Raw genomic sequence first — 23,541 nt, 5'->3', positions numbered from 1 at the left:
CTGTGGTAGAAGGCCTCTATGGTGCACTCCTGGGCTGTTCCAGAGGCCATGTGAGATCTCCCATGTGTTCCTAGGACCAGACCTGGCACAGTTGGGCTTCCTCTTGCTTGCTGGAGAGCTGTGTCATGTTCTGACTGAAAATGCAGTTGAATGTTTGCTGGGTGCAGGAGACCTAGGTCTGTTCCTGGTCCTGCAGTGGAGTACAGTTGGAAATGTACACATTCCGGCCAGAGCTGGAGCTCAGTTTGTAGACTTCTTGCCTGGCATGCAGAGCCCTGGTGTCTGTCCCCAACACCACATAAGCTACACGGTGTCATACACCAGTCTTGTTAGCCTTGAAAGGTGGAGGCAGGAAGTTCAAGATCATGCTTGCTCCACAGGGAATTTTTGTTTTGTTTTGTATTTCGAGACAGGGTTTCTCTGTGTAGCTTTGCGCCTTTTCATGGAACTCACTTGGTAGCCCAGGCTGGCCTCGAACTCACAGAGATCCACATGCCTCTGCCTCCCGAGTGCTGGGATTAAAGGCGTGCGCCACCACTGCCCGGCCCCACAGGGAATTTGAGGTCCTGCTTCAAAAAGCACAGAAGGGAGGATGGACAGAAGGCAGACAGGCTAGCATAATACATGTCTTTTTTTTTTTAAAGATTTATTTATTATGTATACAGTGTTCTGCCTGCATGTATCCCTGCAGGCCAGAAGAGGGCACAAGATCTCATTACAGAGGCTTTTGAGCCACCATATGGTTGCTGAGATTTGAATTCAGGACTCTGGAAGAGCAGTCAGTGCTTCTAACCTCTGAGCCATCTCTCCAGCCCTGGCTTACATGTCTTAAAGAATTTATGGGTCCAGTGCAAACAAAGCACACTGCTCTACTGCCTGGGTCTGGTGGGTGCATGCTGTGTCCTGCACTCCTCAGTCCTGGCCCTTGACTGACCTGCCTAGGCCTACTCCTGCTCCCCAGAGACCCGGGGTGCCCTGATCAGAGCCACATCCTGCTTCTGCCCACACATACGGTCAGGGATGCTGTCATAGGCCTCCTGGGCCTGTGCTGGAAGATGCTTCATATCAGGCCTTTAAGTGGGCTTTTTTTCTAATTCAGTGAAGATTACAGTTTCAAAAGAAAGTTTGCTGTTCTGGTACTCCAGCTCCTGCACAGCAAACGCTCCTATCCACAGACCCCAGTGGGATTTGTTTACTTCTCCATTGTTTATTTATTCTGTGGCAGCCATGTGCATGCCACAGTATAAGTGCAGAGGTCAGAGGACAACTTGAGGAGTTGTTCTCTCCTGCCATGTAGGTCGAGGATCAGATTCAGGTTGTCAGGCTTAGAGGCAGGCAGTGTCTTTATCCACTGAGCCATCTTGATGGTTACCATATTTGAACTTGGAGGGGAGGAGGGGGGGAGTTTGAGTTTTGCTCTTGAGACAGGGTCTTACTGTGCAGCCCTAGCTGGCTTGGAACTCACTAGTAGACCAGGCTGGCCTTGAGCTCACAGAGGTCCATCTGTCTCCTGAGTCCTGGGATTGAAGGTGTGCTCCATCATGCCCAGCTGCATTTTTTGTTGTTGTTGTTTTGTTTTGGCTTTGGTTTTGGTTTTTGGATTTTTGAGACAAGGTTTCTCTATGTAACAGTCCTGGCTGTCCTGGAACTCACTCTGTAGACCAGGCTAGCCTCAAACTTAGAGATCCACCTGCCTCTGCCTCCCCAGTGCTGGGATTAAAGGTGTGCAGCACCATGGCCCAGCAACCCAGCTGGAATTTTTAATCCAATTTTGTTCTAAAGTGAAATCACACAGCGGAGTCTGGCTTTCCCATTGACGCTTCTCAGCAGCAGGAAGCCATCTTGTGTGTGCATCTTTCATTGTCTCCTGTGCATAGCCGAGTGCCAAGCACATTGCTCTAACCCAGCAATGCAAAAAAATGTTTTCAGACCTTCCCGCCTATGCATCTGTCCTCCTGACTGGCTTTGAGTCCCCCACCAACCTACAGTGATACTCCTTTAGCAGTGGTGACCAATGACTAGGTCCTGCCTCTTTCCCGTATCAGAAAACTGCACAAACAACATACAAGGAGGATGGTTGATTTGGGCTTGTGGCTTCTGAGGACTCAGTTTGTGATAAATCTGGCTTTATTTCTCCCAGTTAGAGACAAGGCCGAGAGGCACAGCAGACTTCTGTAGGCTAGGAAGCAGAACTCCTCCCTCTGCTCCATCTGGTTCCCATTGGGTGGAGATGCACTCAGTCTGCACCAGTCTTTCCCCACCTGCTGCCCCACAGCCACTCACCTCTGCTCCCCAAACCCCCTTGTATCAGCCAAGCTGACCGTCACCCTGTGTGCCTTCCTACCACTTCTGCCTGCCAGCTCTCACATCCCCAGGCAGTTCATCACTGTCACTGTCAATCACTGTACTTGCTAGAACTTTTGTGTATGTGTGTGCCTGTGTGGTATCAGATGTGTATGTCCGTGAGTGTTGGTGCACTTGCCTGTATGGACACACAAGGAAGCTTGAGGTTGACACTGGGATGTCCTTCCCCAGTTGCCTTTCCACCTTAGGTTTTGTTTGATTTTTAAGATTTGTCTTTTTTAAGAGTGTGTGTGTGTGTGTGTGTGTGTGTGTGTGCGCGCGCGCGTGCTATGGGCATTTGTGAAGGTCAGTGGAAACAGTCTGAGTGGACTATTGGCTCTGGGAACCAAATTCCATTCTCAGGCATGTGCAGCAAATGGTTTTACTAGCTGAGCTGCCTCGAAGACTTTTTTTTTAGGGTTCTAGGAATAGAATGTGGGGGGCGGGGTCGTTGCATGTTGCATGAACATCCTGTCTTGATGAACTTCAGGGTCATCTTCTCCCATCTTCTTAGGGAAGATTATTAGATTCAGCCAGTCCAAGTTCTGAACTCTCTGTCTCATATTAGCTGGGCTGTAAAGCCATAGCAGGGCAATGCGGAGGCCATGTCCTGCTGCTGCCTGTGTTCTGGATCAAGTCAGGAGCTCACACTCTTGCAGCTCAGCAGTGCATGTCATCCTCAGGTTCCTGCACGACCAGAGCAGCTCAGCTTTCAAGTTCTACCGAGAGAAGGTGCTGGAACTGTGCCCATCCATCTCCTTCCAGTCCACTGGTGAGGCGGGGGACTCAGTGCAGAGCTCCACAGCCCAAAAGGAGGGTGAGGGTGAGCCAGAGGAGGGGCATCCCCAGCAGGAGCCTACACTGGAGGGCCCTGAGGTGCTGCCTGAGGAGGAGGACGAGGAGGAGGAGGAGGACGAGGAGGATGAGGGCGGAGAGGAGACCTGCACTCTCAGGCCACAGGCAGGAGCTGCCAAGTGTCCAGGCTCCGAGGGCAGCTCCCCCACTGACAGCATCGCTGGAGAGGGGTCCAGGGAGGACCAGGCTGGCACCCCTGGCCTGTCACAGACCTCCTCCAGCAGCTGCTTCCCCAGGAAGAGAATCAGCAGCAAGTCACTGAAAGTTGGCATGATCCCTGCCCCCAAGAGGGTGTGTCTCATCCAGGAGTCAAAGGGTGAGTGCCCCCAGAGTCCTGGCGGGGAGGGAGGCAGCACACTCAGTAGCCATCCCAGATGTACCTGCCACAGCCAGTCACTCTGTCTCCTCCTAGCACCTGCTGGCCTTGTGTGTGCAGATGGGCCTCAAGTGCCTGGCACAGTGCACAGGGTTCTCTGCTCCTAGGACTTAGGATTTGAGTGTCTTTTTGGGTTTGTTGTGGTTTTCTTTGAGACAGAACATACCTGTGTGACCTGTGCTGGCATTGTACAGTAATCCTCCTGCCCAGCTCCCACAGGGTGAGACTGTAGGTGTGCCATCATGACCAGGTGCTGGCAGGGGAGCCCAGGTAAGCCAGTGCTGCATGGCCCTGGGCCTGTGCTTGGCTCAAAAGTATTTTTAACCAATGTGCACTGCACTCCCAGTTGTTAGCACAAGACCCACATGTCTAGTAAGGGGAGCTGCCCTCATTACAAGGGGCCCCCTTCTCAACTGCTGGGCTCTGTCACCACTGGGTCCTGCTAGACAATCTCCCACCACTTCCCACCTTTGATCTTGAAGCACACTCAGCTTCTGAGTCCCCAGAGATTCTCATACCTGTAGTGAAGATGGGAGCAGAGCAGCCATTGGGCCTCACAGACTCTGTGACACTGTCATCTTACAGTCCTTGGGTATGTGTCCTTAGCACTGTAGTGGATGGCCATTGGCCCAACTGTGACCTTGTGTCCTGTATCTTGAGGCACAGGGGAGCTGAACCATGCTTCTTGCAGGGAGGCGCATGTCTGTCTTACCTCAGTCAGATGCCTTGGTGCCTTGGGCATCAGTGAGACAGCCCTGCCATTGTCTTCAGTGACTTCCGTGATGAGCGCTTGATGCTCTCCTGAGTTCTTGAGTTCTTGACTGATAGTTAGGGTTCCTGGAACTGTCCCTCTGATGTCCTCTTGATGGAACTAGGAGGGTGCAGTACTGCTGTGGCTTGCCTGTGGCCACAGGAAGCAGCCCAAGCAGCAGATCCCTGTACAGGGCATCGCTTTTAGGTTGAGTGATGCCCTTAGCACAGACAGTGCTGCTGGCTCCATCACAGCCATTCACAGCCCAGCTCAGCAGACACAGACTATTGGAGAGCTGGAGAGGGGAGGGGAGCCAACTGCTGCCAGCAGCTGCCAGGTGTGGACTGTGTCTTCACCAGGCAGCATTTCTGTATGTCTAAGGACATGGGGCAAATGTGCAGTGTGGACAGATCTCTCCCTTTTGTCTTCTAGTCCACGAACCAGTTCGAATCGCCTACGACAGGCCTCGGGGTCGTCCCATAGCCAAAAAGAAGGTGTGTGTGACTACATAGTGATCTCCCAACCGTTGCAGGTGCAAGATCAGAATGGTACACTTGCTGCTGCTGAAGATGAGCCTTCAGGCACTTTGCAGAGCTGGGTGTGGAGCATGCACTTGTGTCCCAGGTTTTCAGGAGGCTGAGGCAGGATGGTTACTTATGGACAGGAGTTCTAGGCTGGCATGCCTCTGTCCCTGCCTTTAGGAGGCTGAGCTGGAGACTCCATTCAGACCCTACAATATAAACTGTGCAGTGCACAGGAGAGCAGTGATTTGTCCACTCACAGGAGCGGCCACTTGTCCTTACAGGTCTCTTGCTCAATCATTCCTGCATGAGCTTCGCCCCTCGCAGGCTCAGCACAGGGTAGCAGCATGCCACCCCACTGCCAGGTGCCAGTTCTGACCCTGGGGTAAGGGACCTGGACTCAAAAAATCCCACCCCCAGGGATGTTACAGGGAAGCTGGAAGTGAGTAGGCCTCACCATCCCAGGTGTCTGGGGTTAGGACAGCACTTGGGGATCCAGTGCGCTCTGGAGAAGACTGGTTCATCCGTCCCAACCTCTCTTTCCTCAGAAACCCAAGGACCTGGAGTTTGCTCAGCAGAAACTGACAGACAAGAACCTAGGCTTCCAGATGCTGCAGAAGATGGGCTGGAAGGAAGGCCATGGCCTGGGCTCCCTCGGGAAGGGCATCCGCGAGCCTGTCAGCGTGTATGGCATGGCTGGGGGGACTCTTGGGTACCTTCTGTTGGGGCTAGGCACAGTGTACAGCTGGGTCATTCGGGTATACAGATGTGGCTGACTCCTTCCTCTATAGACCTCTGGACAGCTTCTTGGCCCTGATGCTCATGGCCCTGGAAGCTAAGCAGCCTTTCTGGGTAGTTATGGCACAGATGTTTCTAGAAGGCATTACAGGCAGCCAAGGTGGGGACACAGATCCTCAGCTCCTGTTCATATATCCAGAGGGCATGTCCCTTAGTCCCAACATGTCTGTGTGAGGCATCTTCTTCTGGTCAGGCCCACAGAAGGCTCCAGTCAGGCCTGGCACTCATCTGTGATCCCAACTCTTGAGAGAATGAGGCAGGGGAATTGTGAGTTACAGGCCACCTTAGGCTACACAAAAGGCTGTGTCTCAAGCACAGAGTCTGTGCTCCCATGAGCTGGTAGCCTTTGCTCTCTCTCCACTGTGGCTTGTGGCTTGTCTTTTACTTGTTTGATTTTGCTGTGCTAAGGAGAGAACCCTGAGCCTCACCATGCAATGGCAAGCACCCTGTCATTGAGCTAGGCCCCAGCCCTGTGACTGTTTGCTCTTTGCATGTCTGTGTCCCATGTCTCTGGGCACCCTGGCTGACCCTTGACCCTGGCTCTTGACTGTTGCCTCTGCTCTGCAGGGGGACACTCTCAGAAGGAGAGGGCCTGGGGGCTGATGGGCCAGAGCAGAAAGAAGACACGTTTGACGTCTTCCGCCAGCGCATGATGCAGATGTACAGACACAAGCGGGCCAGCAAATAGGTGCGTGCCAGGACCTGGACCAGCACCTGACATCACCAGGAAGAAGAAGGTCTGAGTGAGGCAAAGGGCTTTGCTGCCATATGCCCCCTCTTCCTGTCTAGGCATGCAGAGGAGGAAGCTTCCTCCCATAAAGGGGCCACCTGCTGGCCCCAGGCTTCCCATCTCACCTCCAGTGCCTCTGCTGGGCTTTGAGCATGCTGTCATGGGAGCAGGCCACCCTTGGCCCTACCTGCTCTTGCTCAAGATTTCTCTTAAAGATGACAGTCCTTGCAGGGTCAAGCAGCCAGGACAGACTTGATGATTAGTGGCCTTGCCCAGCCTACACATTCCTTCCTATGGGCCTCTGGTGCTGTTCTTGTGAAGGCCTTGGGCCTACAGGCCTCATCCACCCCACTCTTGGTTCTTTTTTTTTTTTTTTTTTTTTTTTTTTTTTTTTTTTTTACATTTACTGAGTGTATGTATGTAAGCAGGTGTGTTGAGGTGCCCGTGTGGAGGGCAGAGGACAAATTGTGAGTCAGTTCTTTCACTATGTGGGACCCTGAGATTGAACTCAGGTCCTCAGGCTTGGTAGCAAGCACCCTTATCCACTGAACCCTATCGCCAGCCCTCATTCTTGGTTCTTGACCTTCTCTCCCACAAAGCTCCATGCTCAGTTCTGAACAGCCATTCTCTTCCTGACTAGATCAGAGCCACTGGCGACAGAGATAAGCCTCGAAGCAGCCTTGCCCTTCCCGTCACCCTGCCCCGGACGCCTGCAGCCTAAGCCTCGGTGTGTACTCGGCCAGCTCCACATCCCGGGTCAGGTCCCAGCAGGCCTTGCCACTGCACACTGCAGGAGCCCCTTTCGGGCACCCGTGCCCTCCCACTTCTGACTCTGTCTGTCATCTTGTTCCTAGTGCCCAGTGCCTGGCTCCCTGCACACTCTCCACACAGCCCTGCCTGCTTCTGTCTCTGGAGCTTATCTGGGAACATAGAGGCTCTGGTGGAGAGGGAGCGGTTTGGATTCTTGCTTTTGAGCAATGGCATCTCAGCTCCTATAGACGTCTGAGAGCTCTGCGGTCTGAGGCAGGGGGATTAGGGGCAAGTTAAAGTCTAGCCTGGCTGTGTAGCAGGACTCTGTCTTGGAAGACTTCTCAGAATCTTAGCCCTAGTTTAATACAGCAGAGCTTACATGCCTGTCTCTGTCCCTGGGGAGTGTATCCTGAGGAAAACCCCAACCCGTGCACCCCTGGCCTCGGGGTGGCTCCCGCAGAGCAGTGCTGTGTCACTGCTAGGCTCTTCCCACAGACTGTCTTTCTGGGGCCTCTGGAAGGATGGGCCACTGCTCAGGTGCCATGGATGGTTGTCTCGGAGCCCTCCTTATGCCCAGCACTGCCTGTGCCTGCTGCCTCTGATCTGTGCAGACACTCTTGCTGGGGTCCCAGCTTCCCCACCACAAGTGGGGATTTGCAATGCCTACAGATGTCTGGAAAGTCTGGCGTCAGGGCTGGGAACATGGTGGTCAGGTGTCAGCCACGAGCATAGCTGGAGGATCTTGTTAGTCCTCGGCTTCTCTTACCCCACTGTGCCCCTTCTTCATAGCTGGTGCAGCCTCAGGCCCACCTGACTCTCTTCTGTTGTCTCGGCAACCCACAGGTCTTTGTAGTGATGGGGATGCTGCACTGCAGCGGGGTCACAGTCTGACCTTGAGCCAGTCTACAGGGTGGGGGCTGACAGGTCAGGGACCTCAGGCTGCAGCTTCGTCCTCTGGTCTTTTCTTTCACTTTTCTAGCAGCTTCCATGTTGGCTGTGGGTTGGAGCGGGACCCTGGTCCATGGTGGGCTCCGCAGGTAGAGCATACAACAAACAACTTGACTCTCCAGCTTCTCTCCAGGCATCTGCATTTTGTGCTGTTCCATTGGGTCTTCAGGATGATTAAGGAATTGTGGGTATATGGCCCTGGTGCCAAGTTTCCCGTCACTCCTGAAAATGAGACCTTCAGGGGCTTGCCTCCCAACCTGAGAAATGATATTCTTGGGCTCTTCTGGGGACAGGGCAGGAGGAGGGGAGAGGGAGCACATACATCATGCCAGTTCATGCAAGCTGCCGTGACCCTTATTCTCCAGCCAAGCTGCTCTGTGGGCAGGGCTGTGGAGGACACCTGTTGCACATTTGTGTGGCCTTGTCCCTGTCAGTGTTTCTCCTGTCATTCTAGTTCCAGGGTCACTTCCACAAGGGCCGTGGATTCCAAAAGCTGCGCTGGCCTGGCCTGCTGTGGCTCTGATGCACTCCTGCTCCTGGAAGTACTTGGCGAAGGTTGGTTCTGGTCCCTGGTAAAACGCAGAAGAACACTGGTGATGTCATACTTGGACGTTGTTGTGTTTGTGAGGATCTGAGATGTCATGGTGTTGTCGTGTCGAGTGCTCGGAATAAATGAGGAGCAGACTCACTGCCCAGCCCGCACTGCAGTCACTGAGGCCGCTGGGGGAGGCATTGGGCGCCAGCAGTCAGCCTGAGTTACGTCACATGCTGTGTGGAGGAATAGGAAATGAGTGGGATAGAGTGGCTCATGTCTGTAATCTCAGCACTAGGGAGGCTGAGGTAGAAGGATATCCTGAGCCGCAGAACAAACCTATCTCAAAAAGTCAGTCCTGTGAGGAGGACGGAAGGCCACCACGGTGAGAACTAGGCCTGACAGGTGTCCAAACGACGGCAAAGGGCCTTTGTAGCCCTGTGACAGGTGTCCCCAGGTCCAGCCCTCACTACAGATGTTCCCAGACCCGACTGCACACATCTCTAGGCCTTGACAGCAGTCTGCCAACCCAGAGCCAATAACAAGTGTCCCTAGACATCTCCAGCCTTTATAGTGAGTGCCCCACCCATGGTAGCAGGCATCCTAGACCTGCTGATAGCTGTTTCTTATGCATGCTGATGGAGTTCCTCAGGCCAGACAGTGGCTGCTTCCTAGGCCCACTTTGCCCTCCAGGCCTCTCTTAAAATCTAAAGCCTCTGGGGACTGGAGAGAGGACTCCGCAGTGAAGATCAGTGGCTGTTCTCTGCAGGACCCTTTGGGTCAATCCCCAGCACCCACATGGCAGCTCACAACTCTAGTTCCAGGGGATGTGACATCCTCACACAGACACACATGCAAGCAAAACACCAATGGACAAAAATAAAAAAGGAAATGAAAAAAAATTAATTCAAAGTCTCAACTGTAGACTCCAGTAAAATTATAAGTGTTTTCTTACTTCAACAGGGAAGAACCAGGGCACAGTCACAATAAAACCAAAGCAAAACCAAACTCCCCAACTGTGTAAGCAACACATTGTCCCATGTCTGAGTCCACTCGTGATCTTCCAGGCTTTTCCAAAAGGGTCCCTTCGACTCTGCCCTATGCAGCACACACAGCTCATCTTCTAGGCTCCAGCTGACTCCACTCCACAGCTGCTGCTGCTGCTGGTGATAGTCATCTTACGGTACTGGCTTCTCTGAAATGCAGGGGTCGTCTTCTGCTGCAACTGGGCTACACTTACCGATAGCCTCTCATAGGCTCTTACAGTGCCCAGCCTCAACTGCCCCCATGACCGTTTCATTCTTCAAAACCAGTACAACCTGGGTCTCTCTTACACTACCAAGTTCACCTGCAAGAATTTCTGTTGCTGCGATGAAACCACATGACTAAAAAGCAAGCTGGGAAGGAAAGAGTTTATTTGGCTCACACTTCCACAGCACTGTTCATCATGCAAGGAAGTCAGGACAGGAACTCACACAGGGCAGGCACTTCCAGGCAGGAGCTTCTGCAAAAGGCATGGAGGGGTGCTACTTGCTGGCTTCTTATAGAACCCAAGACCACCAGGCCAGGGATGGCACTTCCTCATTGATCACTAATTAAGAAAATGCCTTGGGCCTGCCTGCTACCTACTTATGGAGGTCTTTTGGGAGAGTGGTGGGGGGAGGTTTGTTTTTTGTTTGGGATTTTTTTTTTTTTTTTTTTTTTTTTTTTTTTTTTTTGAGACAGGGTTTCTCTGTGTCTTTCCTAGAACTCGCTTTGGAGACCAGGCTGGCCTCAAACTCACAGAGATCTGCCTGTCTCTGCCTCCCAGTGCTGGGATTAAAGGCGTGCACCACCATACCTGGTCTTTTGTTTTGTTTTGTTTTTGTTTTGTTTTTTGAGACAGGGTTTCTTGTGTAGCTCTGACTGTCCTGGAACTCACTCTGTAGACCAGGCTGGCCTTGAACTCACAGAGATCTGCCTGCCTCTGCCTCCCAGGTGCTGGGATTAAAGGTGTGCGACACCACCACCAGGCTAAGATTCATTATACTTTATATATATATATATATATATATATATATATATATATATATATATATATATATATATATATATATATATATATATATATATATATATATATATATATATACATACACACACACACACAGTGTTCTGTCTGCATGTTTGCCTGCATGCCAGAAGAGGGCATTAGATCTCATTATAGAGGCTGTGAGCCACCGTGTGGTTGCTGGGAATTGAACACGGGACCTCTGGGAGAGCAGCCTATGCTCTTAAATTTTCTTAATTGCAGTTCTCCATTCTCAGGTGACCTCAGCTTGTGTCAAGCTGACATAATTATCCAGCATACCCTGTGACTTTGAATGTAGGGCCTTGTGGTAATGAAATGTGTTCGTACAGGAGACTGCACCCCTCACTCAGCTTCCATGGTTCAGGGAGGCTGAGGCTGTGTCTAGGCAATAGACTAAAAGCAGACAAGCAAAATTCACAGCACTCTGTGTCCGCTCAGACAGTCATGATTACTTGGGACACTGAAGCAAGGAGGTCCTTGACCTGGGAATCCTGGACCTACACAGTGGCCCCAATTCAACAAGCTAGAGTCAATCAGAATAGAGCAGGAGGGCCCCCTCCCACATCTGTAAAGTCAAATGACAGACGTGTGCCCCGGCAACATGAAACAGCCAGTGAGTGTTTCCTTGGGAATACTTGGCCATTATGGAGCTAGAAGAGATCTTCCAGGGGACATTCACAGCTGCATGGACAATAGGTTTAACTTTCACAGCCATTTTGTTGCCACTTGAGAATATTTTTAAATTACGTTATTGAAGTTGAAGAGATTATGGCTCAGTGGCTAAGAGTGAGTACTAGCTGCTCTTCCAGAGACCAGGGTTCCTAGCACCCACATGACAGATCACACTATCTGTAACTCCAGTTCCAGGGGATCTGATGCCCTCTTCTGGCCTCAGTAGGGACATACATGCAGGTAAAATACTCATACTAAAATTCATGTGGATATGTGTGGTGAGTATGGCTACATATGCCACCACATTCTTGTGGAGATTGGGAAGTCCTTTCCTTCTAGCATGTGGGTTAAACGTTGAGTCATAAGGCTTAGCAGCAAGCACCTTTACCCACGAGCTGTCCTACTGGCCCATCACTTTTTCCCCCACTTAAAATACTGTGTTTTTAAAAAGTTTGAGTGTTTTGCCTACATGTATATATGTACCACGTGCATGCCTGGTTCCTGCGGAGGCCAGAAGAGAGCATCATATCTCCTGGAAGATCTCCTGGAAGTAGAGTTGATTGCTGGGAATCAAACCCTGGTCCTCTGGAAGAGCAGCCAGTGCTCTAAATCTCAGCCATCTCTCAAGACTCTTAGTTTGGTTTTAGAGATAGGTTTTACCACCCAGCTCTGCTGGCCTGGAAGTCTCTGTAGACCAGTATCAAACTCACAAAGATCCATCTGCCGCTGCTCATGAGTGCTGGGATTAAGCCTGTGCTCCCACACACGTCACAGAGTAAGTACATATACCCCTTCCATCCATTTGGCCCCACTTGCCAAGCCTGTAGAATAAAGACTCAGAGCCGGGCGGTGGTGGCGCACACCTTTAATCCCAGCACTTGGGAGGCAGAGCCAGGCGGATCTCTGAGTTCCAGGCCAGCCTGGGCTACCAAGTGAGTTCCAGGAAAGGTGCAAAGCTACACAGAGAAACCCTGTCTTGAAAAAAAAAAACTCAGTTCAGGGGCATCCTCCCTAATGTCCAGCTCCATGCCCCACTCCCAGCCCTCTACTGTCTGAAATGGGGCACTTAGGGGAGGGAAGAAGGAAGCAGGAGCTACCTGCTCCCTCCTATAGTCCATATAATCCTGCACTGACATCACAGTGTCTGTCCTGCTGGATCCTGAGGCTCTGGTGGAGTATCTGGGACCACGCAGCTGGTGGCAAGTGAAGAGACTGGCCAAGGGTACAGAGTGACCCAGGACTGGGCTCCTGGTCACTGCTGCTTTTCCCACCTTGGGGACCACCGCCCTGCCAGCTGCCCACCACATTCACAGGCAGGGAAACAAAGACCTAGGAGGAGCTGTATTGCTCAATCCTTCAGAGCATATTTCCCATTCTGGTCGTGAGAGCAGGCAACCATGCTTCCAGCTCAGTGTGGGTTGAACCCCAACCCCTGCCTCCACTGAGATGGCAGGTGTGCACCACCACACCCAGCTTTCTGGAGATGCTTTTTAAAACCCTGCACACTGAGGAGCAAGGGCTCCGTGTGGGACGTGGGGGTGTCCTTCACTCCCCAGCCTGGACCATGTTGGAAGGGGAGTGCCCGCGCAGCTCCAAAAGGAACCATGGAAGAAAGCAAACGGGAAATGCAGATGGCAGGCTGCCTTACACTGTGGGAGCTGCAACCACTAGCTTGTCTTTGGGATGCAACTATGGTCCACTGAGAGAAGACCTAATATGAACCAAAAGGCTGTCTTCCTGTGCCGACAGATGAAAGACACCCCCCCACACACACACTACCTGTTCAAGGAGCACACTGATTCCCACCCCACATCAAGTCAGAAGCCGCAGGGTTTCTTTAAAGAACGCCTTCACACCTTTGATCCCAGCACTCGAGAGGCAGAACCAGGAGGATCTCTGTGAGTTCGAGGACAGCTACCAAGTGAGTTCCAGGAAAAAGGCGCAAAGCTACACAGAGAAACCCTGTCTCGAAAAAACAAAACAAAACACACAACCCCCCCCCCCAAAAAAAACCCTGCCTTCATGGAAAAGGGTGGGGGAATAAGACATTGGGGCCCAGCCTAGAAGGACCTGCAGCATGGCACATGAAGGGAGCAGTCCTGTCGTGAAATAATCGTGGCTGTGAGGAATAATGAGCATGAGTTCCTTCCCACTACTGTGACAATACCTGAGAGAGCTTTTTAAAGAGATTTTAAAAATACTTGCGTCTTTGTGTGGAGGTGTGTGCAGTGCCCAAGGAGGCCAGAAGAGGGCGGCGGATCCCCTGGAACTGGAGTTAACAGGTGGCTATGAGCACAGATGTGGTCCTCGGCAAGAGCATCTAGCTCTCTAACCACTGAACTCTTGCCCCAGAGAGGCAGAAGTTTGGTACACACTCGTACGTTGAGCACTTGGTCCCCAGTGGACGGTGGTTTTAAAAGGGTCTGGAACTGAGGATGGGGCAGGTCCCGAATGGGACCACACTGGGCTTCTGGGGACAGAGTGGAGCAAGAAGCTTTGTGTATTGTTTTTGTTTGGGGGAGGGGAGTGCTTGAGAATATGCTAGAAAACCAGCCTGAGAGTTTTTCAAGTGTCTGGCGGGGTGGGGATGTGCCTGCAGAGGCCCGAGGAGTGTTCACATCCCCTAGAGTTGGGTTACAAGTGGCTGCGGGTGCTGCGAGTACTCTGAACCTCTGGGCTCTCTCCAGCCCCCTGCTGTACATTTTGTGTGCATGATAAGACTTGGAAGATGCCGGGCAATGGTGGTGCTCGCCATCATCCCAGCACTCAGGAGGCAGAGGCAGGCAGATCTCTGAGTTCGAGGCCAGCCTGGGCTACAGAACGAGTTCCAGGACAGTCAGGCTACACAGGGAAACCCTGTGTCAAAATATAGACAAACTGCCTGGTGGTGGTGTCGCCCGCCTCTAATCCCAGCACTCAGGAGGCAGAGCAAGGCCTGGTCTACAGAGATCCAGGACAGACTCCAAAACTACACAGAGAAACCCTGTCTCAAAAAACAAATATATATTTATATATATTTATTGTGTGTGAGATGTATATCTCACACACAAAAGACGAGTCAGAAGATATGAAATTTGTTATTTTTAATTTGAGCATAGCCTTGCACACCTGTCATCTCAGCACTCTGAAGGTATAGACAGGAAGATCAGGGGTTCAAGGCCAGTGTGAGCTACAGACAAGTGCCAGGACAGCTTGGGCTACATGAGCCCCTAATTCAAGTAATCATTTGGTGGCATATATCTTACATACACTGTTGCACAACCCTGTAGCTCCCAATCACCTTTAAGAAGATTCCACTAGCCGCCATCTCCACTCTCAGCACGTGTGTCTGTGTTGGGCCCCATAACGCCCGGGCATGAGGCCCAGTGTGACTTCCTGAGTTTGGCGACTTGTCCTGGGACATGACTTCCGCATACGAGTGACTCAGCACTACCCAACCTAGAATTGCCTGTGCCTAGTACCTGCTGGCATTGTCTCATTGGCCCCCTATCCTCACCCCATTTCCCGCCTCTCCCCTGCCCCCCCCACCCTATATAAGTCCACTCTTGATACAATAAAGCCAGTTCCTGCTTTGACAACATTCCAGGCCCAGTGTGCTTCTCTCTGATGGAATGGGGCAGGGGTCTGGGCCATAGACACCCACCATCCTGCTCAGCCCCAGGGAGAGGAGACTGGCTGGACCAGTCCTGCCTCTGCCCTGCCTGTCAGTCATACGGACAGACTGGTGCCCTGTGTGAGTAATGGAAGAATGCTAACAGGCCAATCTGGGTGAGTGTACCCCATAAGATATGGGGTAGTCTTTAAGCTAAACCCTGCCTTGGAGTCCCTGCAAGTACTGCTAAAGAGCAGGGGGAAATCACACATATTTCGGCTGCGGAGGTGAAGGTCATTTTAAGAGAAAGCTTCCTAACCAGCCCAGGGGCACTCCTCTGGCCTCATCTGGCTGGGGCCTGCCCCGCACCCCCTGCCCTCAATGTAAGAAGGGATTCCACTGGGCTAAAGACTGTAAATCTAAATTCAACCTCCAAGAATTGCCTTTAAACTCCCCCAGGGTGATCCCCAGCCCCGTTAAATAAGGGGAAAGAGGTGGTGATGCTGTGCCCAGATCGTGACCCCCAGAGAGACCACTGAAGACAAGCATGCCAGAATGCAAAAGCAAGGTTTAATTCCGGATATCCAAAAGCAATACTAGCCTAAGCAGGGACTTCATCCAGCAGATCCAACGCAGAGGAGGCTGGAGGAAGTAAGTGCCCACCTCTCTGCAAGCTCAGTTTTTAAAGGCAAAATCCACAAGGTTACATCATTTAGGGGTGATAGTATGGGTACAATTCTGATTGGCTCGCTTCTAGGGGCTTTCTAGAAATCATGGCTTAATCTTACTTCTAAGGGGTGGTTGCCCGCCACCATTTTTCATTGGCTGCCTTCAGGTGGGGACATTTCTGTGGTCAGTTACCCTGGAAACCAGGGAGAGGACATTCTATAGTCTGGCAGTCATGGCTGTACTTTTACACTTCCTGGTTTCTGGAATCTGGACTGACTGGTTTCAGTAACTCATGGCCTATTCCAAAAAGGAGAAATCTTAGGACCTAGTTTTAGGGTGAAAGCATTTTGGTCTTCTTTCTAAGATGGCTCATTTTGATCTCACAGTCAAAGCCCACTGGACCGTACCCTTGGGTGCCTAGACTAAGCCCAAAATGACCCTAATCATTGAAAGAAAATGATTTAATTTTATCATAGACACTGGGGCTGACTGCACAGTCATCTGAAAAAAGGAAGTCCCCTCCTCCTGGCAGCTGGTTCCTGGACCCCACATGCTTCTATGTCATGGGAGACAGCTAATTGGTTGTCCTGGACTGGCGCAGATGGTAATACCTATAAAAACAATCTCCCACGAGGTGGAGGGGTCTGCACAGTTTAAGGAACTGTTTGCTGTTGTTATGGAGCAAGATTCCATATCAGTCATTTAATCTATTCTCTGATAGCCTTTATGTTGTAAATATTTTGCCCAACCTGGTTGAAGCCCATATGAAATTAGATTCCAACCCCATTTCTCCTCCTATGGTTCAGGCTCACTCCTTACTTAAACAGAGACTCAGTCCCATTTATTTACAACATATTAGAGGCCACCAAAATTTGCTGGGATTTCTTTCCAAAGGAAATCAGCTGGCTGACCATCTGGCTTCTATGCCTCAATGTAATTCTGTTACTGAGGCCACAGATGTCCACCTACTTACCCATGTTAACTGGAGAGGCCTAAAACACAAGTTTCCTCGGGTACCGGTTAAAGATCTCAAAAAAATTGTCTGGACCTGTAAGTCTTGTCAGCCCTTCCTTCAGATCCCTCCCCTCCAAAAGATGGAGAGCAATCCCTGAGGACTTATTCTCCATTTGGAAAGCTTAAATATGTTTTTCTTTCCTTAGATACTTTCTCCCATGCCTGCTGGGCATCAGCCCTTGCTGGGGAAAAATCCAAGCATGCTATGAGCTATATACTTCAATGCTTTGCCACCCTTGGTTTACCTAGCGAAATCAAAACAGATAATGGCCTGTGCTTTAGGGCAAAGCCTTTATAAATTTCCTACACACCTGGAAAATTTCTCATTCTACTGACATCCCCTATAATTCTAGGGGTCAGGCCATCGTGGAGAGATTCAACCAAACACTTAAGTCCCAATTACAAAACAAAAGGGGCGTCTCTACCCCCACATGATCAACTAAGGAAGGCTTATTAACCTTAAATATTTTTTAAAAGATTTATTTATTTATTATGTACATAGACGAGGGTGCCAGATCTCATTACAGGTGGTTGTGAGGCACCATGTGGGTGCTGGGAATTGAACTCAGGACCTCTGGAAGAGCAGCCAGTGCTCTTAACCTCTGAGCCATCTCTCCAGCCCCAACCTTAAATATTTTAAATTTTTCTAAGGAAGATAAATTTTTGTCTCCTTTTCAAAAACATTGGTCCTCCTCGGTTACTTACAGTAACATTTGGGTCAAGTGGAGGGGACCCCTTAATTAAGGCCTGGAGAGGTCCAGACCCACTCCTCACTGCAGGAAGAGGATTTGGATGTGTCTTTCCTCAAAATGAAAAGAGACCCATCTGGGTACCAGCCAGAGACCTCAAAATTTACCCCAACAAGGAGACAATGATAATGATGGCTCCAGGGAGTGTTCCACCCTGGAGGATAGTCTTTTTGCTTCTTCCTCAGAAACGACCAAAGATTTGGATGCTTTTGCTCGTCCTGATGCTTATGTTAATTGTCCAACCCAATGATGGTAGATTTGGTAACCCACATGATGCCAGAGCTGTCCTGAGCAGATGATGGGGAAGCCCTGTGACTGCGATGGAGGAACATTTGAGATTTCATACATGAGTAGGTCTCCCATCAGTCAGTCAGATTGTGGTGCTAAAATTGCCTATAATTTCATTGATACCTTGGGTCACTAGTTTCTGGGTCCAACAAGTGGGTATGTATGCTGAAGCCTAAGATTGTACCCAAGGTGGATGACAAACCTGGGCCCTGCCCCTGCACCTCCTTTTACTGATCCATGCATGCTACCTGCTACACTGCAGTGCATGAATGCATTAGAAAGACTGATAATAAGACCTACTGGATTGCCTCCAGAAATGGCATTGGCCATTCATGTACTTTTGGTTCTGCCTTGGAAGGGACCCATCCAGGGACTGAACCCAGTTTCAGCCACTTGGGTGACCATGTTTGCTGGGAATTGGAGGCCCCCATCAGTTACTCTGACAGTGGGGGAGTGCAGGATCAGTTGTGAGAATTACAACTGATCGAAAAGAGAGTTGAACAATTGCTTACATCTGTGTTCTCCAAGCTCTTCTACCCCCCCTTAGCCCTCCCTGATCAGAAAGGGGATCTTAACCTTGATGCTGATACCCAGGCCATCCTGGAGACATTTCTCCACGCTCAATCAGACTCACCCCTCCCTTGCTGAGAATTGTTGGCTCTGCCTCTGCCCAGAGCCACCTTGACCAACTTTACGTTTTTTGAAATTACCCCTCCATGTTTTGTCCACTAATTCCTGTCTCTGGGCTCTGCCACAAAATAGTACAGATGCCATTGATGTGGGCCAGGTCTCCTCTTTCTTTTGTGCTGGCAACCACACTAGCCACACCCCCCACAGGTATGTCCCCCATGGGAATGGTTTTTGTGGGCTAGGAGGAATGGCTTCTAGCTTTCTCCCTGGGTCATAGACAGGCCTTTGCGCCCCTGCCATGCTGATACCAGATGTGGATATCATCCCTGGTGATGAGGCTCTTCCAGCACCTCTTTTGACTACACAGGAGGAAGGTCTAAGAGGGCCATACAAGTGATACCTCTCCTTGTTGGCCTGGGAGTAACTGCAGGCATGGCCACAGGAGCGGCGGGGATAGGCCTGTCCACACATCTTTTTAGGAAATTATCCATTCAGTTAATTGATGATGTAAAGGCCTCTCCAGCACCATTCTTGACCTGCAGAGTCAGTTAGACTCTCTGGCTGAGGTAGTCCTCCAGAATAGGAGGGGGTTATATCTGCTAACTTCAGAAAAGGGGGAGTCTTTGTTGTTACAGGAAAAGTGCTGCTTCTATGCTAACAAGTCGGGGATTGTCCAGGATGAGATAAAGAGGCTCCAGGAAGACCTGGGAGGAGAAAGCGGGAGTTCAAGACAGTCCTCTGTGGACAGGCCTTCATGGATCCTTACCCTACCTACTTCCCCTCCTTGGACCCTTCCTTCTCCTTATTCCCCTTCTCACCATGGGGCCTTGTGTGTTCAATAAGGTCACACAATTTATCCACTAGACTGGAGGCGATCAAGATAAATCAGGTTGAGGTACGCTACCGAAGATTAGCCACTCAGGAGTCTGGTCCCTCCCATGGCTGGGTATCCTCCTATGAGAGCCCTTCTTCTGCTCTCCACTCGACCAATGACGCATAAGCTCTCAGGTGGGCTGAGACCACCTAAGACAGGTCATGGAATGACCACCCCCCCATTTATGATACATGGTACTCAATGACGGGTAAGATCTCCAAGTGGGGGACGACCTAAGACAGGGGCCATGTCTTACAAAAAATAAAAGGGGGAGTATTGGGCCCCATAAGGCCCGGGCATGAGGCCCCGTGTAACTTCCTGAGCCTAGCTTGAGTTTGGCGACCTGTCCTGGGACATGACTCAGCACTACCTGACCTAGAATTGCCTCTGCCTAGTAACTGCTGAGATGGCATCATCTCATTGGCCCGCTATCCTCACCCCAACCTACATAAGTCCACTCCTGAAGCCAGTTCCTGCTTTGACAAGACTCCGGGCCCAATGTGCTTCTCTCTGGTGGAATGGGGGGAGGAGTCTGGGCCGTAGACACCCACCATTCTGCTCAGCCCCAGTCAGACACCCAGACATGTCTGCTCAAATTTAGATTTTTGGTTTCTTGTTTGTTTCTGTGCTGATAATAGAAGCTGGGTCCTCTTGCAGTGGCAGCTTGTGGGCACCACCCCCAAACCCTCATCTGCTACTGGACTGTCACTCTGCAACCATGCCTCATCCGATAGCTTCGTCTTCTTTAGTTTTGTTTCTGGTTCAACCTACTGGGTGTTGGATCAGAGTGAGCTCCGACCTTGGATGGAAAGGGTCTGGGGCTAATGCTGGGTGGGTGGGTCTGGCTTCAGCACCCTGAGGTCACCCCACTGACTTGTGTTCATCTCTCTCCCTTTCTCAGCCCTGGCTCCCGCATCCATTTTTTTTTTTGTGTGTGTGTGTCCATCAGGCTCATGACCACCAGCCTACAAGAGGAAGGCCAGACATGGCCACCTGGTTGTGAGGAGTTGGAGTCTCAGGGATGGCAGGCGTGGACAATAGCTCTGTGTTCAGGTCTAAGCAGCCCTAAGGAGTCCTGCTGGCCGCCTTTCCCTCTCTTCTGTGCCAGAGGAGCCCGTTGTCATAGTCTAGCCAGGAACATAAACAGCCTCAGGCAAAACTTGACCTCATGACCTCCACCATTCAGGCTGGCTTCAACTACCCAAGTGGAAACAGCCCATCCATTTGGAAAATAAGGCTTACTTAATTCTATAGATTCTACTGAGTTCATGGTCAGGGGACTTTCTAACTTGGCAAACTTCTATTCATCCTTTAAAAACCCTTGACTCCCACATTCTTCTTCCTTCACATGTTCACACAAATGCTTTCCCTGTCTACCCTGTGGCAGAAAAGAGGGATCTCCTGGCACCGTGCATCTGTGTGTGTGTGTGTGTGTGTGTGTGTGTGTGTGTGTGTGTGTGTGACCATATGTGTGGGGTCAGAGAACAACTTGGGGGAATATTCTCTTCCTGCCATGTGGCTCCCAGGTATCAAACTCAAATCTTCAGGCTTCACAGCAAGCACCTTTACCTGCTGCGCCGTCTCACCAGCCCTTGCTCATCCCTGGGCCTCTCTGTTTCCAACTCTGGGCTCATGTCTGTACCTGGAATCGAGTGGGACCTCAGTAAAATGTCCAGCCAGCTGTGCCCACAACTTTAATCCTAGCACTCAGGAGGCAGAGGCAGGTGGCTCTGTGTGAGTTGGAGGCAGCCTGGTCTACTTATAGGATCCCAGGGCTGCAGAATGGGTGAGACCCAGGCCTAAAACAAGTTTATGGGCTGGAGAGAGCCCAGTAAGTGCTGTGTGCACATGGGAGTCTGAGTTTGAATGCCAGAGCTGGTGGTGCACACCTGTAATCCCAGTACTTAGGAAGAACACACAGGCAGACAGACCCATGGGATGCCTGCCCACACAATCTAGCCTAATCCCTGAGCCCTAGGTCAAGCAAGAAATCCTGTCTCAAGAAGAAGGTGGGCAGCTTCTGAGGTTACTCTCTGGCTTCTACATGCACACAAATACAGATGCGTGGAGAACATTGAAAGCTTCCCACATACCGGGATCTGTACCACTGCACCAGACAGCACAATCTCAGGCCATTTCCATCCACCTAGAGGAGCCCCACCCCAGGAGCAGTCTCTCCCAACCCTTCCCAACCACCAGCAGTCACTGAAATGCCACTTCCTGTCCCTGGACCACCCTCTTCTAGACATGGATGCTGATGGGTCACACACCACGAAGCCTTTTGTGTTTGTCTACTTTAACAGTGTCATGTTTTTCCATTAATTCACATTGTAGATTTTGTTCCTGGGTGAGTAATTTTCCACTTTATAGATGGACCACAGTTTGTATCCATCTTGACAGACATTTAGACACTTCACACCTCTTGACTGCTATGTATTGTTCTGCTGTGAACTTGAGCACACATGTGATTGTATGGCTGTAGAGTTCAGATCTCTTGTACACCATGTAGAATACAGATGAAATCCTGCAGCCTGTGACATCTGTCCACCCACCTGTGTGGGAGCCTGCACCCTCTTTTGATGTCACCCTTCCAGGCACAAGGGTCTCATGGGTGGACAGATGAAGATTTAGGAGTGAACTCCTATGTTAACACCCCTTCAAAGTGTTCTGTTTTGTTGTGGGTTTGTTTGTGAGATGGAGTCTCATATAGTCCCAGCTGGCCTCACTCAATGGGTAGTTAAGGTTGATCTTGAGTTTCTGATCCTCCTATTTCCATCTCCCAAGTGCCAGGATACAAAAATATACTATGCTCAGGTCCCTTTTACAACTTAGAACAAGGCACAGTGCTGCAGGGTCCTCCCAGGGCTTAAATGCTTCTTTAGACAGTTAGAGCAGTGGTTCTCACCCTTCTTAATGCTGAGACCCTTTAGTACAGTTCCTCATGTTGTGGTGAGCCCAACCATAAAATTATTATGTTGTTACTTCATAACTGTAATTTTGCTACTATTATGAATCATAATGTAAATATTTCTGTATTCCAATGGGTTTGGGGGTTGTGGCCCACAGTTTGAGAACCACTGTCCTAAAACACCCAGGAGCTGGTGCATAGGCTGAGTGCACAACCAGGAAGAGACTCCCTGAAGCTGTGGCCTCTGGGAGTCCATGGTGTCTCCTGACCTGTAGATGTAACCGTCTTGTTAAATAAGAAACACAGAGCTGCCCCCTTTTCTTCCTGCTCTCTCCCTCTGCGTCTCTCTGTCTCTGTCTCTGTCTCTCCCTCCCTCTCTCCCTCCCTCCCTCTCTCCCTATCTCCCCCTCTCTCTCCCAATAAAGCTCTAAAAGGTAAAAAAAAAAAAAAAAAAGAAAGAAAAAAGAAAAAAAAAAAAAGAAACACAGAGCCAATTGCAGAGTTAAAAGCCAAGAGGTCAGAGCAGCAGCTGAGAGCTGAAAACCTCACCCTTCACTGCTGCTCTGTCTTTCTTTCCTCTCCGCAAGAGACCTACTTCTGTGTGTTTTTTCTTTTTTATAGACTTTCTGTTCTGCCTTCTCATTGGTTGTAAACCCAGCCACATGACCTTGTCACTGCCTGTCTGTACTGACCTCCAGGTCTTCTATGGTTGGTATTGAGATTAAAGGCATGTGTCACCATGCTGGCTGTGTCCTTGAACACACAGAGATCTGCCTGGCTCTGCCTCCCAAATGTTGGGTGCACTACCACCACCCAGCTTCTGCTCTGGCTTGCTCTGACCCCAAGGCAACTTTATTAATATACAAATAAAATCACATTTTAGTACAAATAAAATATCACTATACTGACCCCTGGCTCTCATCCAGGCCACTCTACCCAGAGTTTGCAGAAAGGCTTACAAACCACAGGTGAGGGATGGGGACACACTCTGCACATGTCAGCAAGGGCTGTGCTGGGTGTGATTGACATACCATGAGACCAACCTGGACTTTGTAGGGAGACCCTGTCTCAGAAATTGAGGTGGTGGAAAGGGATGGGAGGGGAGGAGAGGAGAGGAAAGGTAGAGCTGTGGCAAAGCTTTGTGGCACACCTGAAATGTAGCCACTCAGCTTCATCAAGAACCCTCCGTGAATCTGGGAGTAGTGGTGCATATCTTTAATCCAAGCACTCGGGAGGCAGAGGCAGGAGGATCTCTGTATATCTGTGAGTTTGAGGCCAGCCTAGTCTACAGAGTAAGTTCCAGGACAGCCAGGGCTACACAGAGAAACCCTGTCTCAAAGAACCCTGTCTCTAAAAAACAAACAAAACAAACAAACAAACAAACCATCTATGAAGTGAACAAGTGAATGGATGATTGAATGAGTAAGTGAATGAGGGACTGAAAGAACAGTGACTGGAAGAGCAAACTAG

At 50.5% G+C, this 23,541-nt stretch overlaps 1 protein-coding gene across 5 annotated transcripts in view; it reads left to right on the top strand.

The window, feature by feature from the left end:
- Window positions 1-8,761, top strand: part of Sugp2 (SURP and G-patch domain containing 2) — a 31,535-nt gene extending 22,774 nt beyond the window's left edge. For 3 of the 5 annotated variants that reach the window (XM_036209376.1, XM_036209375.1, XM_036209373.1), the window contains exons 7-11: window positions 3,027-3,514; window positions 4,758-4,819; window positions 5,395-5,531; window positions 6,212-6,332; window positions 7,015-8,761. In XM_036209376.1, coding sequence (XP_036065269.1) covers window positions 3,027-3,514; window positions 4,758-4,819; window positions 5,395-5,531; window positions 6,212-6,332 — 808 coding nt within the window. In that variant the 3' untranslated portion in view covers window positions 7,015-8,761. The remainder of the gene's footprint in view (window positions 1-3,026; window positions 3,515-4,757; window positions 4,820-5,394; window positions 5,532-6,211; window positions 6,333-7,014) is intronic. The other 2 variants (XR_004946891.1, XM_036209374.1) reach the window with 2 other exon arrangements.
- Window positions 8,762-23,541: the final 14,780 nt, after the last annotated feature.

This window comes from Onychomys torridus, chromosome 17 (genome assembly GCF_903995425.1).
Source record: "Onychomys torridus chromosome 17, mOncTor1.1, whole genome shotgun sequence".
In the NCBI taxonomy this organism is placed as follows: Eukaryota; Metazoa; Chordata; class Mammalia; order Rodentia; family Cricetidae; genus Onychomys; species Onychomys torridus.
The sequence above is the reverse complement of the archived record's forward strand: the minus strand, read 5'-3'. Positions and strand labels throughout refer to the sequence as shown.